The 15,645-nt window shown below is 50.2% G+C and overlaps 6 protein-coding genes across 6 annotated transcripts; 5 read left to right on the top strand and 1 right to left on the bottom strand.

Moving 5' to 3' along the window:
• Positions 1 to 11: 11 nt before the first annotated feature.
• Positions 12 to 1,132, top strand: BKA67DRAFT_524103 (uncharacterized protein; the record flags this gene model as incomplete). The annotated part of the gene is made up of 3 exons (XM_046098536.1): positions 12 to 254; positions 315 to 670; positions 736 to 1,132. The coding sequence occupies 3 exons, from the start codon at positions 12 to 14 to the stop codon at positions 1,130 to 1,132; spliced, it is 996 nt and encodes a 331-aa protein (XP_045953845.1).
• A 1,865-nt stretch (positions 1,133 to 2,997) lies between these two features.
• Positions 2,998 to 4,991, top strand: BKA67DRAFT_384359 (glycoside hydrolase). Its single transcript, XM_046096573.1, has 5 exons — positions 2,998 to 3,253; positions 3,316 to 3,790; positions 3,846 to 3,997; positions 4,050 to 4,136; positions 4,215 to 4,991. Exons 1-5 carry the CDS (start codon positions 3,248 to 3,250, stop codon positions 4,776 to 4,778), a joined length of 1,284 nt encoding a protein of 427 aa, XP_045953844.1. The 5' UTR covers positions 2,998 to 3,247; the 3' UTR covers positions 4,779 to 4,991.
• Positions 4,992 to 5,411: 420 nt separating this feature from the next.
• BKA67DRAFT_577166 (uncharacterized protein) lies at positions 5,412 to 7,122 on the top strand. The gene has a single exon (XM_046103616.1). It carries the CDS (start codon positions 5,550 to 5,552, stop codon positions 6,768 to 6,770), a length of 1,221 nt encoding a protein of 406 aa, XP_045953843.1. The 5' UTR covers positions 5,412 to 5,549; the 3' UTR covers positions 6,771 to 7,122.
• Positions 7,123 to 7,788: 666 nt separating this feature from the next.
• BKA67DRAFT_594449 (transcription factor Tfb2-domain-containing protein) lies at positions 7,789 to 9,249 on the top strand (the record flags this gene model as incomplete). The annotated part of the gene is made up of 1 exon (XM_046105053.1): positions 7,789 to 9,249. The coding sequence occupies one exon, from the start codon at positions 7,789 to 7,791 to the stop codon at positions 9,247 to 9,249; it is 1,461 nt and encodes a 486-aa protein (XP_045953842.1).
• Positions 9,250 to 9,426: 177 nt separating this feature from the next.
• BKA67DRAFT_384326 (uncharacterized protein) lies at positions 9,427 to 11,383 on the top strand. The gene has a single exon (XM_046096571.1). It carries the CDS (start codon positions 9,604 to 9,606, stop codon positions 11,236 to 11,238), a length of 1,635 nt encoding a protein of 544 aa, XP_045953841.1. The 5' UTR covers positions 9,427 to 9,603; the 3' UTR covers positions 11,239 to 11,383.
• A 145-nt stretch (positions 11,384 to 11,528) lies between these two features.
• On the bottom strand, positions 11,529 to 12,599 carry BKA67DRAFT_594448 (NRDE protein-domain-containing protein; the record flags this gene model as incomplete). The annotated part of the gene is made up of 1 exon (XM_046105052.1): positions 11,529 to 12,599. The coding sequence occupies one exon, from the start codon at positions 12,597 to 12,599 to the stop codon at positions 11,529 to 11,531; it is 1,071 nt and encodes a 356-aa protein (XP_045953840.1).
• Between the last annotated feature and the right edge of the window lie 3,046 nt (positions 12,600 to 15,645).

Below are 15,645 nucleotides of genomic sequence, written 5' to 3'. Positions count from 1 at the left end.
ACACCGGCAAGATGGTGATGCTCCGACTGACTGCCGAGCAGTACAAGAAATTGCCGATCCTGGCTGACGAGTCGACGTGTTGTGGTAAAACATATATAGTCACAGGCGGTAACTCTGGCTTAGGTCTGGAGACTGCACGGCATCTTGTTGGGTTTTCGGCCGTGTGCGTTGTTCTGGCTGTGAGGAATCTAGCGGCAGGAGAAGAAGCCAAAACAGACATCGAAAGGTCTACAGGACGTAAAGGAATTGTACAGGTAATTACGCTTCCAAAGTTCAAAACAGTTCATTTCTGGAGATGCTTATCCATGTGGCAGGTCTGGCACCTGGACATGGCATCATATACGTCAGTTCAGTGCTTTGTCAAGAAAGTTTCGACAGAGTTGGACAGGATTGACGGTGTCGTGGCCAACGCCGGCGTCCTGATGGATACATGGTCAACTACCGAAGGATTGGAGACCAGCATCCTTGTTAATGTTGTTAATACATTGTTTCTAGGGGTTTTGTTGATGCCCAAATTGAGCGACAGTGGACGCAAAAATGAAATATTACCGACCATCGTCTTTGTCGTTAGTGTCTTGGGATATACTGCTAAGGAAGAGATGGATAAAAGTCGCAAAGGCGGGATATTTAACGGGCTTAACGACGAGAAGAGGGCTAATATGGACCAAAGGTGAGAGGACAATTGCGCATTTATGCGGCGCCTTGTTCAAGAAGACTGATTTATGCCCAAACCAGATATGCTCTGACGAAGCTGGTCGAAGAATGTGCCATACGTCAGTTTGCAGCCTTATGCCCTATGGAGCGTACAGGTGTGATTGTAAACATGGTCGCTCCTGGTCTATGCACGACTGGCCTGGGCCGAGAATCGAAGACTTTGACCAAAATCATGCTTGCGACCCTGCGAACAATGATGGCACGGACAGCAGAAGTTGGAAGTCGCACGATATTGCATGGTTTGGTGGCGGGCGAGGAAAGTCACGGAAAATTACTATCTGGTTGCAAGATCAAGGAGTATTGGGTGCCTGATTGGGTCAGTAATGCAGAAGGCCAACATTTACAGATCGATATCTGGAGAGAGCTCTCAGCCAGGTTAGAAGAGGTACAGCCCAAATGTGTTTCACTGCTCCCATAGGGCAGGGGAGACGCATGATTCAACGGACTAAACTAGTCTCAACGCCAACGATTACTGATGTAACTGTGATAATTATATTTCGCATCATATCGCGCTAGCTTTCAATCTAATATGACTAACAATTTCTACAAATTTTGAGATTGTATCGTGCTATATCAACGATGGTCAACGCAATCAATTGCAACATCCGTAAACTTTTGTAGCTCCCCCTAGTGGGAGCTAGAGATCTCACGTACATATAGATGTTATCAAGGGCGAGGCACCAATGCTTCTAACAGAGCTTTTCAATCAGACACCGTCAATTTTGCAGCTTATGAAGAAACCGGTTCCCAACAATGATAGTCTGTACCTAAGCACATTTCAAAGTCGGGAGGTATGCGATAGAAAGAGCGAGGCAAAGACAGGAATCGTAACAAAGCCACTTCTCATGAGACCTGAACCTTTCCGGACACAATGTTGGTGACTGTTTTTAGGGCAAGAGAACTCGAACAAGAATCACTTCAAAAGCACACTCGCCGTACGTTCTGAGTCCTGACTTGGCGGGTGTATTGTCGGTCTTCTGGTATGTCGAGAGTGCGCTCGCATCTAGTCGTGCATCTCGCTACCCACATCTCAAGGACCAAGAAATCAGAGCATGGCGCGTCAGCGCATAATCTTTACTACGTACTTTATAAGAACGCCATCGCGGGGGCAATCGGCTCAGCTCAGGCCCTAGATTCAGCGGTATGCAAGGCATGTGGCGTTCTTGCTGGAGAGTGCTCGCTATTGATCAAATAGAGCGCATAGCGCAAGCACGAATTAAATGAAGTTCGCTTGGCGGAGAAAGCGAATGGTTTAATCTTATGCCTGATTATTCTCTGTCTTGTGATTCTTGGGGTTTCATCAGCCTAGATTAGTCTTCTGAACTAGACTATTATAACAGTTTTAGTTATTTGTTTAGGTCCCTGCTATGAAACAGTAAGTACATAGTCGCCGACTATGACCTTCTATCACATGGCTCATCATTAATTTCCTAGAAATTGCTCCAGTGTGACAGCTTGGAATTGGCAATCATGACCTATAAGTACTATCATTATAACTTAGATTTCAACTGTCAAAAAGAGTGAAGTACAATCAGCGATCACAAGTTACCATAACTTGACCTGGCCAGGTCTGTTAAAGGCATTTTTAGAAGGAGGCAATCATATAGTCGGCGACCAAATAGAGTAAGGAATAGTCAGCGAACATTATTTCGCTTAATACGACCTTGCCGAGTCTTTTGGAGGCATTCTCAGAAAGAGGCAAGTACATAGTCGGTGACAATTGTATCTCAAACCATAAGTAGTCACTTCGTACTCAGACATCTCCTCTATTGACTACCCGTACCTACAACAACCTATAAGCTTCTCAATGCCTTGCCTTCCACGGGGTTTTTATACAATTCGATATTTTGTTCTCTGTATGACATTGCTCTTAGCTGCGCATTCAGTGTGGGCATTCTTCAATGATTGTGTACGTAATAGCTTCTCTAACAAGTACCGAGGAAATTTCTTGATCAACACTGGTTTCGCGGTGTCGTAGTGGGTATCCTGGAGAAATCAGTATATTAAGAATGGTTTCTGTTTGATGACAATGGGTTGATCCTGTTCCTTGGTGCAATGACTCCAAATCTGCGTGCACTGCACGGTAACCTTTAAGCTTACTTTTTGACAGCTTGGTTGAGCCATCGCCAAGGGCGCGCTAAGCCCTGAGACAGACGGAGCGGTGCAATTTCTGAAGGATTTAGCAGCTAATCTCCTAGGCCACCCATGATTGGCTACCGAGTGCAATACGGGACTACTACGCCTCACCCCTGGGCGGTGCCAGTCTAGAAACCCAAAATCTCACAGGGATTGATTCCAGGTCTGCCAGGCAGTCAAGTCCACCTTCACCTTCGTTCGCTGTTCATTTGCGTGAGGTTTTCTTTCCTGTGCAAATAAATCTTCGTTCATTCATTAGTATTAAACACTCGTTTTCTGCACCAGTAGCAATATTTCTTTTCACCGTTTGCCATTATGAAGTCTTCCGCTACCTTATTGAAGAAGTTCCTCTTTGCCATTCCGGGCGTGTTGGGAGCCATAACAGTCGACATCAACGATGCAGGTACGATGACAGCGAGGTTTGACCCGTGTTGAGGGGCTGACATAACTCTAGATTCCGTAAAGGCGGCTGCTGCACTGGTAGCAGAGGATTTGCTATCGTTTTACGACGGAGATAAACCGGGTGGCGTACCGGGCATCTTTGGATCGGCTCCTCCGGCAGGCGACTACTACTGGTGGACAGGATCACTCCTCTGGAGTACTCTTTTGGACTACAGGTCGCGTACCGGAAATACAACTTACGATGACACTATACTGGAAGGCTTGCAATGGCAAGTAGGCTCGGACAACGATTTCATGCCGGCAAACTGGACTGCCTCCGAAGGCAACGATGATCAAAGCTTTTGGGCACAAGCCGCTTTGTTGGCCGACGAGACAGGTTTCGTGGATCCTCCTTCAGGGGACGCACAATGGCTTGCTCTCGCACAGACTGTTTTTGATGTGCAGAGTGTTGAGGGACGCCACGTTAGTGAAGGAAACTGCTCAGGCGCTCTGAGATGGCAGATATACACTTTCAACAACGGTTATAGCTATGTGAACAGTATGTGTCGACCATTGCTTCTCCATGGTTTTAGTTCTTACTGACATGTCATCAGCCGCCTCCAATGCAGGCTTTTTCAGCATCGGCGCCCAGCTAGCTGTCTTGACCAAGAATGATACATATGGCGATGAAGCCGCCAAGACGTATGATATCCTCAGCAAGATTGGCTTGGTCTCTGATGACTTCAATGTCTACGATGGCTTGCAGGTAAAACTTATCTATTCTTCTCCTCAGACCCGCAGCACTCATCAAGTCCTAGGCCGATGCATGCAATGCTATCAACCGTGTTCAATTCTCGTACGCCGCCGGTGTTCTCTTGCAGGGTTCTGCATACATGTACAACTATGTAAGCAATACATTCGCACCAAGCTTCCCACTCTGATGGATTGGGGTAATTCGCGATTCGTAGCTGACGTGGCCGCAGACAAATGACGATATTTGGAAGACACGTGTCGATGGTCTTGTTGACCGCACACTGGAGCTATTCTTCCCCAAGGGTATTGCGACTGAGATAGCATGCGAGGATTCTGAGAGTTGTACCAGCGACATGCTTTTCTACAAGGGGATCCTTCACCGATCACTTGCCTACACCATGAAGCTCGCCCCACACACCACAGAAACAATCCTACCAGTTCTCAAGACAAGTGCTGCAGCTGCCGTATTGACTTGTACTGGTGGTGACAACAAGCGCATGTGTGGCTTCACCTGGGCAGATGGCAAATTTGACAATTCATCCGCTGCTGCGCAGACGAGTGTACTCAGTGCATTAGTCTCTGTTCTGCAGAGCTATGTCGAGGTAAACACCACCGGCTCGGGTGGCGGCAATAGCGGTAACAGCACAAGCACAACTGGGAGCAGTGGTGGAAGTGACGGTGCAAGTGGTTCTGGTAACTCGACAGGCAGTGGAGGCAGCAGCATTGGAACCAATATTGGTGTCAGCTTCTCTGTGCTCGTGGGTGGCCTGCTGGTAGCTGGCTTTTTGGGCTAATTGATTGGCCCGCGTACGTGTTGTGTTATTGTTGACATGAGGTCAGGTAACTGTCGTCTACGCCTACAGTATATCGTGATTAGCATGTAGTTTAAGTTTCTACAAGTCGAGTGACTTACTTGTACGATCATAAATGCTCCAGCAGCCATCTAATGAAATATGTTGGATCCACATGTACACTATACACTGCTGTTGATGCCGATCCAGACTATCTTACTCGCGTTCACGCCAAGCTGTGAAAGTCACCACTTGTGCCCATATAAGGGATGGGAAGCGGCAAGCCCTAAATGCAGCATATCCTAAGATGAACGAACTCTAAAGAGATTCTCGTCAAGTTGGGGTACGTCATTGTACCGCGTTTTGCATAGGCAGTTTCCCTACTCCGGCATGACGACGCCTAATGTAGCTGTCGTGCCTTCCATGCAGAGTAAATATGAATTGCGTTGGCCAGTAAAATCAATATAGTCCGTCCTCTGCCCACCTTGGCCGTGGACCTGGCTGACCTGCTGCATTGCAGACAAGTACGGTAATGGATCAGCCACAGCAACAAGATATTGTTGCCCCTCAGACTTTTCAACTACTCAAGTCAGCTACCGCTATTTTGTACCTGCTGGTCTCCCAAACACTGCGGGCATTGAGTGAACTTGTTGACTTTTACTGGCAAGTATTTTTTGTGACGACACTGGTCACTTTGTTTGAGCTCGGCAGACTCTGGCTCAGCGGCTTTTGGACCATCGCCAAGATTTGTATTCCCTGCATATCTTTACAACTATGTCGCTGGTCTCTATTCTTCCTGTGGAATATCCTGGTCTACCTCCACAAGAAAATCCTGTCCTGGAGGTCCGAGAGATGAACGAAGAAGCTTGCGAATCCTCGCTGGGTCATCCGAACCCGCTTGGCCTTCATCCCGTCAACAAACAAAGAACATCAACTCGCCGCATCTCAGCCGGTTTTTCGACTGATGGCCCTCCATCGTGTCTTCCATCGGTAGCCACTTCGTCATTGACTGCATCCACAACACGCGGCGAACTTCCTACGACCTATGCCGCAGCCCCACGCCTATCTATGCGAAAGACCACACCCACCAGCATTCCGTTGCCGAAAGCCTCCACAGCAACCACGTACGAAATGGCTGCAGAATACCATGCTCACAATCAAGAGAACATTCCACCTCACAGCAGCCTGATTGGTCTTCAGCATAAGCACAAGAACAGCATCGAGATCGCCGCCGCAAAGCTAGGAACCAAGTCCAAGCCACGAACTGTCGGCGCGCTGCCTAAGTCCAATACATTAAACGTCATCTCTAACTTAACAGCCTCAGTCTCTCGCAGCTCGTTGTCCAAGTTCAGCAGGTCGACCTCGATTTCTTCAACATTCGATTCGGAGCCCAGAAGCAGTATTTGTAATGCTTCAGGTACCTCGCTGGGTGTGTCGGGCATCGATAGTGGTAATCCTCGACAAATCCATACAGCACAATCTTCAGCATACTGGACTGGCCGCTTCGTGGCTCTAGAAGATCGATTCCACAATGAGATGCTACTGCCTGGAAACATGACGACACTTGTTACGGCTCACGCTGAACGGTCCATTGTGCCGGATTACAGAGCCAGTGTCCCGGCACATATGCCTGCGTCGGCATCAAACCCCAACCTCATGCGCAACATAATTACGGGCCAAAGCAGTAGATACTCAACATGCACTGCCACTAAGAGCAGGTTGCGAGCAGGGGGAGGCAGCGTGGACGCGGGGCGTCTTGAGAATGAAGAGAACAGAGCGCGGCGAGTATTCTTGCACTTGGAGGCTCTTTGTGCGACTAGCGAAGCCAGGAAGAGCCTTCATGCATGGCAGCAAAAGTACGCCAGGCGTAAGGGCAAGGAGCAGCTTTTGCCAAGAGGCGGAAGCATGGAAGACAGGGGCTGGGTAGGACGGCTGCTTGGACGGGGTAGTCACAATGGGAGGCGTGGCAGCTTCGTCGGGGTGGCGCTTGGTTGATGTACGTGAAAAATTAAAGAAGCGATTCGAGGTATCATGACAAGAGTACATGATTAGGGAGAACTGGTGCTGGAGAATAGTTATGGATCGCTCGGAAATTCATGGTAGATGGCGATGGTATTGAGCTGCGGTATGAACATAGTGTAGGTAAAGAGAGGCGTGTTCAACCTAATACGATGTCTCCCTAATAGTCGATCGATTCGACAAACTTTATGGCCGGGTGTTAACAGGAGGCTTTGCTATGCAGATGAGAGTCACGTGTTGTGGAATGCCCTGAACTTTTTCGGGCTCTCTCTTTCTCTCCGCCCTGCATGACATCCGAGATGACATGAGATGACATGACGACCCCGACCAATACCAGAACGTGAAGCCAAGGGTAGGGGGGAGGGGCCTTTATAGTAACGTTAATTCAGTGTCAATGCCCTGTTGGCCCCCCCTGCCCCCCTAACCTAATCTGCTAAGTACCAAGGCTAGAAGGATCAAATCTGAGGCGCTAAATGCAACCTTATTTTTATTTCTTTCTTTTCCCGCTTGGTATTTGGGTGTCTCTTTTCCTCTCCTCGAAAGTGACGACGAGGGTTACAGTACGGCGCATTCTGCATTCTGCAAGCTGCGACCACTTGCAGGCACATGCACATGGTACATAACTTAGCGGTAGTACATAATTAACTTACTGCCCAAATGTACCATGCAGGTACGGGACCCGTACAGCACTGTACGTAATCACGAACACAGGTGGGCCTTCGGCGCTGGAATTCCAGGCAACTTCCCCAATTGCATTACATAACTTACTGCTGACCGTAGCGTAGCCACTGTAAAGTTCAAACTACGGTTAGACTACGGTTGGTCTAGACTGCATAGCATACTTCACCGAGTGGCTGTGACCTCCGATCATCACTCCCTTTGAAAGCTTCGTTTCGCGACATTTGCCGAGTCAAGTCGATTCGGGTCGCAGCATCAGACGTACGATAATAATGAGGTAGCACACCCCAGCAACGGCGCCGACGACTCCTTCAACATGTCGGCCAACTCCCTCCAGCTCTCCGAGTACCTCGAGAAGGTCCAGGGCACAACCTTGAGACGCCTCTATCAACAGCCCTCGGCCGCCTTCGCCGTCTTCAGGCGCATGCTCCCTCACCTCGCCAAGACCATCGTCATGGCCATTCTGTACATGCCCACGCCCTTCCTCCTCTCCGATCTCGACATCTGGGTCAAGCCCACGTCCAAGCGCCAAAAGGACCAGGCCATCTCCATGCTCATCGCCTTGCACATCGTCACCATAACACCGCTTTCCAAGGATGCCCCCCAGACTCTGTCCCTCACCAAGAACTTCAAGAACAGTCTGCGGCTGGCCCTGGAGGGAGGAGGCGACCACAACTCCTTCGGCGTGCCTTCCTCACTGCCCGTCCCCGCCGAGTACGATATACCCTTCCTCGACGACTGGGCGCGAAAGAGATGGGATTCTATACTGCACTACGTCGTCAACTCGGTCGGCATAACAGACGGCTCTCGCATGGCTGGCGACAAGACTAGTGGCCCCAATGCCACCGTCAAGGATCTCTTGATCGGGGGCCATCTTGTCGAGAGGCGGAGCCCTGTGTCCCCGACTGTCCACATCACCCAAGCTGGCTTCACCTTTCTGCTGCAGGAAGCCAACGCCCAGGTCTGGACCTTGCTCTTGCTGTGGCTCGAGGCCGCCGAGGCAAGGCCGGAGGCCGGCTTGGATCACGTCGACATGCTATCCTTCCTCTTCCTGTTGGCCTCTCTGGAGCTCGGCCGCGCCTACAGCACCGATGCCCTGACCGAATCCCGACGAAACATGCTGCCGTCCTTGGTCGACTTTGGCCTCGTCTTCATACCGAGACACGACAACGCCTCCTTCTTCCCCACCAGGTTGGCCACCACCCTCACCAGCAGTGAAAGCAGCCTCCGGAGTGTCAGCGCCGGTTTCACTGCCGCCAGCGAGGGCGTCGCCGATGCGCAGGACAAGAACGCCATCATTCTTGAAACCAACTTCAGAATCTATGCCTACACCTCTTCGCCGCTACAGATCGCCGTCTTGGCTCTTTTCTGCGAGCTGAAGATGCGCTTCAGGGAACTAGTCTCGGGGCGGCTCACCCGCAACTCCATCCGCCGTGCTGTTGACATGGGCATCACGTCAGAGCAGATGATATCCTATCTGGCCACGCACGCGCATGAGCAAATGCACCGTGTGGCAGCCGCCACTAAGAAGCCACTCCTTCCGCCTGTCATCATCGATCAGATCAGGCTCTGGCAGCTGGACACGGAGCGTATGCAGGCTACCCCCGGTTTCCTCTTCATGGAGTTCGACTCGGTCAAGGAGTACGACGGGGTCCGAAGGTTTGCTGAAGATATCGGCGTCCTCAAGTGGGCCGACGACAAAAAGGGTATGTTCTTTGCGAGCAAGGTCGAGCAAATAAGGGATTTCATGAAGAATCAACGCAGAAGCGATTCGTAGTCGGGAACGTGATTTTATTAGGGGGGCATCAGGCAGTTTGCGGTGTTTCTGGAGCATTGGATGGCGTTTGTGGCATGCTGTCAGGTTCACCGAGTGGATCTTGGAAAGCCCCGAGGCATGATATTTTGTCACATCAATGGTAAGACCATTTCACCCAAAGTGCGAGGGTTTTAAGCTCGCTTTCACGTCGAATGAATTCGCAACATGTCATTGGGTGTTAGTTGAAAGTCCGAACCGCCCGTTTAGAGCCTGTTGCTACGGGCTGCATGGCCTCATCGCACTTGCCATCTGTTGGTCAAGCTATCTGCAGTGTTCCTGCCTTGAACAAAGGCAGTACACCTTGACCACGGCAGGATGGACCAGATTGCAATGGGCGCCGGGAATATTTTCAAGTCCGTACGCGACTGGAGTGCGAATCCATACATGAAATTTCACAGTTTTCTCTCGAATAACCTACAACCTCCTGTCTTTTCCCTCCACAAGTATCTCATCATGCTAACCCATTCCAATCGAAACTCGGTTGACGACGGCGATGATGATCTGTTCTACAGTATTCCACCAACCCGTCATGTCAGCGTCGCAACGGACGAGACACCACCAGTATCTCTGCTAAGCATCAAATCAGCTTTGGACTCGCCACTACCCGCTGTTGGCGACAGCAAGCCGCTACCGATACTCCCTGTAAAAAGTTGCCCGAGCAGAGTGGGATGGCCTTTGCCGTACCAGCATGAGCCAGAGCATCATCGTTTCTGCGCCAAACCGATGATTGACCATTTCGCAAAGAGACGTTCTTCGCTTTCCAAAAGTGGAACAAACGGTACGCTGAGCCACCTCGACGTAGGCACGGCGTACATTGAAGAACCCTTGACCATCGAGCAACTTGTCTCATCTCCCGCCGATCCCGTCACAACCAAGTGTTGGAGTTCAACCAGTATCGGCTCCTACTTGAGCACAATTGAGCCTCACAGCCCAAACCCGACTCGTTTCGATGACGCAGAAGCTGTGCAACGTGGCATCAAGGATATTGTTTTCAACATTCGGGTGTACCTGAAAAATTCACGACATGACCACTGCTTGCTTGGCTCTGGTCAGACGCGGTCCACCCAGGCAGAACATCAAAATTCTCAAAATCAAAGTCATGATCTCAGCAACAATGGGGATCGTGCCGCCAATGAAATGCCTGAATCCTTCCTGGTGTCTAGCAACGATATTGCAGGAATACTCGATATCGTCATAAGTGGTCTTCGACGGATACACGGACAAGATATACCCTCTGGCTGCTTTTCTGCCCGGCCAGCCAAGGACGAAAATGCTAAGCTGACTACCAGGCTCGACAGCATTGTGCCTCCACCATCCCTACTGGCAGAGCCCACCACCACCGTCAGCTCAGTGCTGCCTTTGTTTTCAGTCCCACAACTTAGTAGTAGCACTTGGTCCGCCGTGAATGATAATAACGTGGTCAAGAATCGCCCGATTCAGAGTCAAGCCAAGTCAAACACACTGTATCAACGCGGTATTGATGCCCACACTGGACGACGATCGCCGCCGCTGTCATCGGAAGATACGGAGCAGGCATCGGACTCATCAGAATCCTTCAGATTTCCTGATAACGACAAAATAAATAAGGCCACTCGGAAGGGAATGGGTAGTACAATTGGCCCTTCGAGTCGTAAACGAACAAGTAGTGCTCAGCCACAACAAAGAACAGAGCCCACGCCCGATACAACACTGGACAAGCTCCGGCGGTTTAGCTTCCCGTCACTAGAAGATCAGCCTCCGGGGGCGTTGCCACAGTTTCACGGGACATATCACACCAAATCATCGAAAGAATTGCTTCTGCGTGTACAACGAAAGCGATCGAGCCAAGCGATATTGAAGGACATTCTGGCACAGGCGGACTCTGCCTCAATGAAACCTACCTGTGGCCGTAACGATAGCAGTAGCTTTTTATCCTCCTTGGCGCGGAAGTCATCAGACAAATATCCGTAGACGGCATTCCTAATTAGACTATCTATACACGCGGTTTCGGATGGAAGAATAGCCGATGTCTAGGTTTGGCGGGGCGGGCACATTGAGGAGGCATGAATGATCGTTCAAAATATACTCACTCTGGTTGAAACCACATATCCTAAAACTGGCACTGTCAAGATATTGTAAGAATTGAGCCACACTCTTGGGAGACACGCATAGATTAGTGTTATGTTAATATACCTTACTCAATCTCGCAGTGGTATTAACACCGAGGGCGGGCCGCCCTCGGTCTTCTATCTACAGCTTGCCTACCTCCAGCCTTCAATATCGTACTCTATCACGACATCTCCTTCACCCCTTTCAATGGGGTTTCCATGTGCATCCCACAATGCTCTTTCCTTGTACGTGACTCGGCCCTCCCAATCCACCAATATTACTGTCTGTCTCTGTGTGCCATAGGCACCCCTGTCAAAGATAGCCGGAGCGTCCGGATGATCCGATTCTTCCGCCAACTCACGGCTTTCATCCTCGATCTCGTCGAATGCGGGCTTCATTTTGCCTCTTGCGACGGCCGCTGCCATGTCCCGGTCCTTTTCCTCGTCACTGATTGCCGGGCAGAATATTGAGTTCTTGAGCTGGTCGACGTAGCTCTCGTGGTCCAGCCCGGGGTCTCTCGCGGGCATCGTGTTGGTGTCCAATACCCCGAATAGTAGATCGAACAGCTCTTCCTCGCTCGCATTTTGTGACACTGCCTTCTCAATAGCATCCCGCGCTAGTCTCCGTCCCAACACAATCTTCGGCCATGTCGGAGAATCTTCGTAGATGGTATTACTTAGGCCCCAGACACCATCCCTCTCGCCGCCGATCCGCGGGACGCCAGAAACGGCCTCACTGCGGTTCGAGATGACAACCAGCGGGCCCAGGGCCTTCTGCTCGCCATTGACTCCTCCATCGGTCCCAGAGGTACGCGGTCTCGCCTTCAGGTCCCCGCAGATCAACGAGAACCCGCCCACCCCCTTCATCAGCTTCTCCGCCAGCGTCCTCTCGACAAACGCGTCCAGGCTCTCCTCCTCCGGGGCGCCCAGCCACGCGTTCACGATCTCGCCGCGGCTCTTGACGCCGAAGACATTGTGCGCGTCGGCGGGGTCCACGTGTTCCCTGAAGTTGGTGAGCACGGCGAGGCGGCCGGTCTTGGTGATCCCCATCCATGTGCCGCGCTCTCTCCGGAGAAGGTCCCGGGACGATAGGATGGTGTTCCCCGACGGCCGGTGGGTCCAGAAGTGCGGCCGCGACGTCGGGCGCAGGATGTACTCCTCCCTCGAGTCGAGGACGATCAGGGCGTATTTGGGGTGTGAGGTGGCGAGGAGGGCGATGCACATCTTTGCTGGTTGGTGGATGGTGTACTGATGTGTGTCTTTGATGGTTGCTTCCCTTTGCGGTGTTCTACAAACTTGCGGTGGTAAAGAAGTAAGAATTCACAGATACTGCGGCCAGGTAGAGTATGCGACGTGGTAATAAGTCGGGGTCCGCCTTGACACGTTTTGCCTGTGCTTTCGCACTCTCTAATATTCAAAGTCTCGTGAGGTCTCGTGACACGAAGGAGAACCAACGGAGAAGATTCGGGCCTCAACGAGCCCGACTTCCAAACCCGTCTGCTGAAAGCGGTGAGGTCCGCTGATATGCGCCTCCACTGAGACGTGCAGAAGCTACTAAGATAGGTGATGTGGCAGGCTGTGAAGGTTCATGGGTGATACCGGCCTCGACTCAGGCCAAGTGTACAGCGCATCAATCGGGAATGCAGGTCCGTGATGTGAAATGCGGCCTCATGCATTGGACGTGTTCCAGGCCGTTGGGTGTCCCGGCCGTTACCGGACGGGAAAGTTCGTGGGGCAATCGAAGCAGAGGGAGGGGGGGTGGTTGCCACTGCGAGGCCAGTGCGTCCCGCCCGTACTGGGTACTGGGTCGGCACGCCATGTAAGCGTCAGCGACGTCACTGTGAAGATCACAAAGGAGAACTCTATATGGTTCATATTAGATCGGGGTGTTGTTCATCCTCACATGGAGCATACATCGTCATCTCGATCAAAACAAACGCTTCGTGGTCCGCTCTGGGCTTTGCAATGGTCTGGCAAGCATTCGTTTCCATCACAAGGGGCGCATATTGAGCTATAACACTAGACTACAGTCAAAAAGCGGGTGGCTCGCATAGAAACGATGAATAAGCATTGGACTCGTTTGTACATCCATCTTGTATAGTATAAAAAATTGTTCAGCTTAGCTCTTGGGGGTCTTACAAGCCACGACCCAGGTGTCGTTCGAAAGCCCTGACCAGCTTTTTAATAAGCATCAGCCTTTCCTAGCATTTTACCACAGTTTTAAGTCGCGCGATAAGGTGCAAGATTTGTTCTTTTCTGTATATGTTCCTTGATATAGAGTGGAGAGTTTCCCCCTTCGTTATGCTATAAAGAAGACTATTACATAAACTTATATTCTACTCCGATTCGTAAAGTATGATTTATCTATATTTATTGGCAAAACGAATACAATATCGATTTGGTGCTTGATTATATATACTTGATTGTGATCTTATTTCAATATTATATCCCTAAATTGTCGGCGCTGTCAGCACATACGACCATAGCTCTTAGAAACCTCGGCATCCCGTCCGCTCTGCCCTAGATAAACTGAGAAGCGCTGGATTAGTAGTTGGATCGGTGACGGCCAGCGAATCCCCGGTGTTGTATGTATTCGATTTTTCTTTTTGTTCGTAACTCGATGGCTGTGGAATGGAAGAGAAGCGTAAAAGTTCGACGCGAACATCGGGAATTACCAGAGCTAGCTCGTTCAAGGATGGGTTACTTGGCCGCTTTTGATGCGGCCAAAATCCGTAGAGAGAAGTGGGGATTAGACTAACAGAAAGACCTCCTGCAACAGCCAAACCGAAGGAGCGCCAGGGGGTGCATCACAGCGGTGGTGACCAATGTGAATCAAAATGATTAGACCGTCCGCTGTTATTACCATAAATGCATGCACTCGAAGGTCTGCCCGGTCCTCCGGGAAACGACAAAAAGCAATCGCTGATAATCTAAAATTTATGGGGTTTCCTTTGCATTGGCGTCCTTATGGTGCTCTTCGATGCCAATCTCTCGTACTTAGGTTTAGTGTACTCAGAACCTTTTATACTAAAAGGGGAAATAGGTGTCGCGGCTTTGGTTATATAACTTTAATGGTGAGAATCCATTCCTATGGCTTGACCCGAGTAGTCAGCTACCCAGTTAGTAGCCTCAAAGTACTATAAGCAATGCTTCTAAGTATACTCCGTGTAAGAACTCCTATTCTCTACATAGTTTAATCCTGCGTCAATTCCAACGCTCACGCATTCATAGTACTACCATTTTCCAAGTACACACATGCTTAAACTGTATAATAAATTTCAGGTTTAGCATCCGGGCTTAGACTTTGAAATAAAGCCGGCTTTGACTTTTGTACGGTGATTGAGCTTTATATCACAGCGCGTGCCATAACAGCCTGCCTGCGTGTAAGTTGAACGACATAGACGCGTGGGCTAACGTGTGGGTGGAGTTATAAGGTAGAGTGTGATGAAGATCGACAGAAGCATGTAGGTTAGATAACACATGCGGAGGATGTGGGGACTGTCGGGCCATAAAAGGCGGTTGTGTTGGAATATATTATTCGCGGTCTCGTACGACGGTTGACTACGTAGTATAGGTAGTCACCGGCGTGCTGGCAGTAAGCCACCACAGCCACGATGTGGCTGTCGGCAGCCAGCAGCCGTGCGGGTGAACCCCCAAACCCCTATCTATAGACCACGTACGAGGGGAAGAATCCCTTCTTCTCCTTCGTACGATAGCGCTGAATAGATCTATTTGTCGCCCACACTGTACGGAAAGAACTGAATGGAGAAGCCATTCCACAGGTTGAGCTATTGAGCAGCGTTCATGTTAGACTTACTCTTTAGCTTTGATATTTTCGCCAATAGATATGGTCAAAAGCAACTGTCTCTTTGCAACTAATGTCGCCGTGACACTTGAAAGTATATCTTTCGTAGCGTGGAAGGCACGTCCCAAAAATAGGGTACATCCCTGCCTGTCACTGCGTCTTTTCAGGCTGATGGAGTATGGTAATCAGGATACCAATTCAGATTTCCTGTGCAGCACACACTATAGAGACTTAAACGTAGACTCCTATAAGCGCCTTAGCAGTAGTTAAATTGACAAACCTTTCCTCGTCCTCCGACTTTGAAGCGCCAGAGAATCTGGCAAATTTGCTCTTTGCGGGTGGTGCTTATTTCCTGGTTTGTCATATAGTACGGACTGGAAAGGCAGCGTTGTTAGTATGTGTCCTCCCATTTGGGCCCGCTGGCGAGAGGCAGCCAATAGAGTTTGACTTCCCAGTGCCGGGAGA

Source organism: Truncatella angustata, assembly GCF_020726525.1.
Source record: "Truncatella angustata strain MPI-SDFR-AT-0073 chromosome Unknown BKA67scaffold_8, whole genome shotgun sequence".
Taxonomy (NCBI): domain Eukaryota; kingdom Fungi; phylum Ascomycota; class Sordariomycetes; order Amphisphaeriales; family Sporocadaceae; genus Truncatella; species Truncatella angustata.
The sequence above is the reverse complement of the archived record's forward strand: the minus strand, read 5'-3'. Positions and strand labels throughout refer to the sequence as shown.

Bases quoted from the DNA above. Each gene is read 5' to 3' on its own strand.
- BKA67DRAFT_577166 (XM_046103616.1), top strand. From the start codon at position 5,550: ATGTCGCTGGTCTCTATTCTTCCTGTGGAATATCCTGGTCTACCTCCA.
- BKA67DRAFT_384359 (XM_046096573.1), top strand. The intron at 3,998-4,049 runs GTAAAACTTATC...ATCAAGTCCTAG, and splicing joins ATGTCTACGATGGCTTGCAG to GCCGATGCATGCAATGCTAT. The intron at 4,137-4,214 runs GTAAGCAATACA...ACGTGGCCGCAG, and splicing joins CTGCATACATGTACAACTAT to ACAAATGACGATATTTGGAA.
- BKA67DRAFT_384326 (XM_046096571.1), top strand. From the start codon at position 9,604: ATGGACCAGATTGCAATGGGCGCCGGGAATATTTTCAAGTCCGTACGC.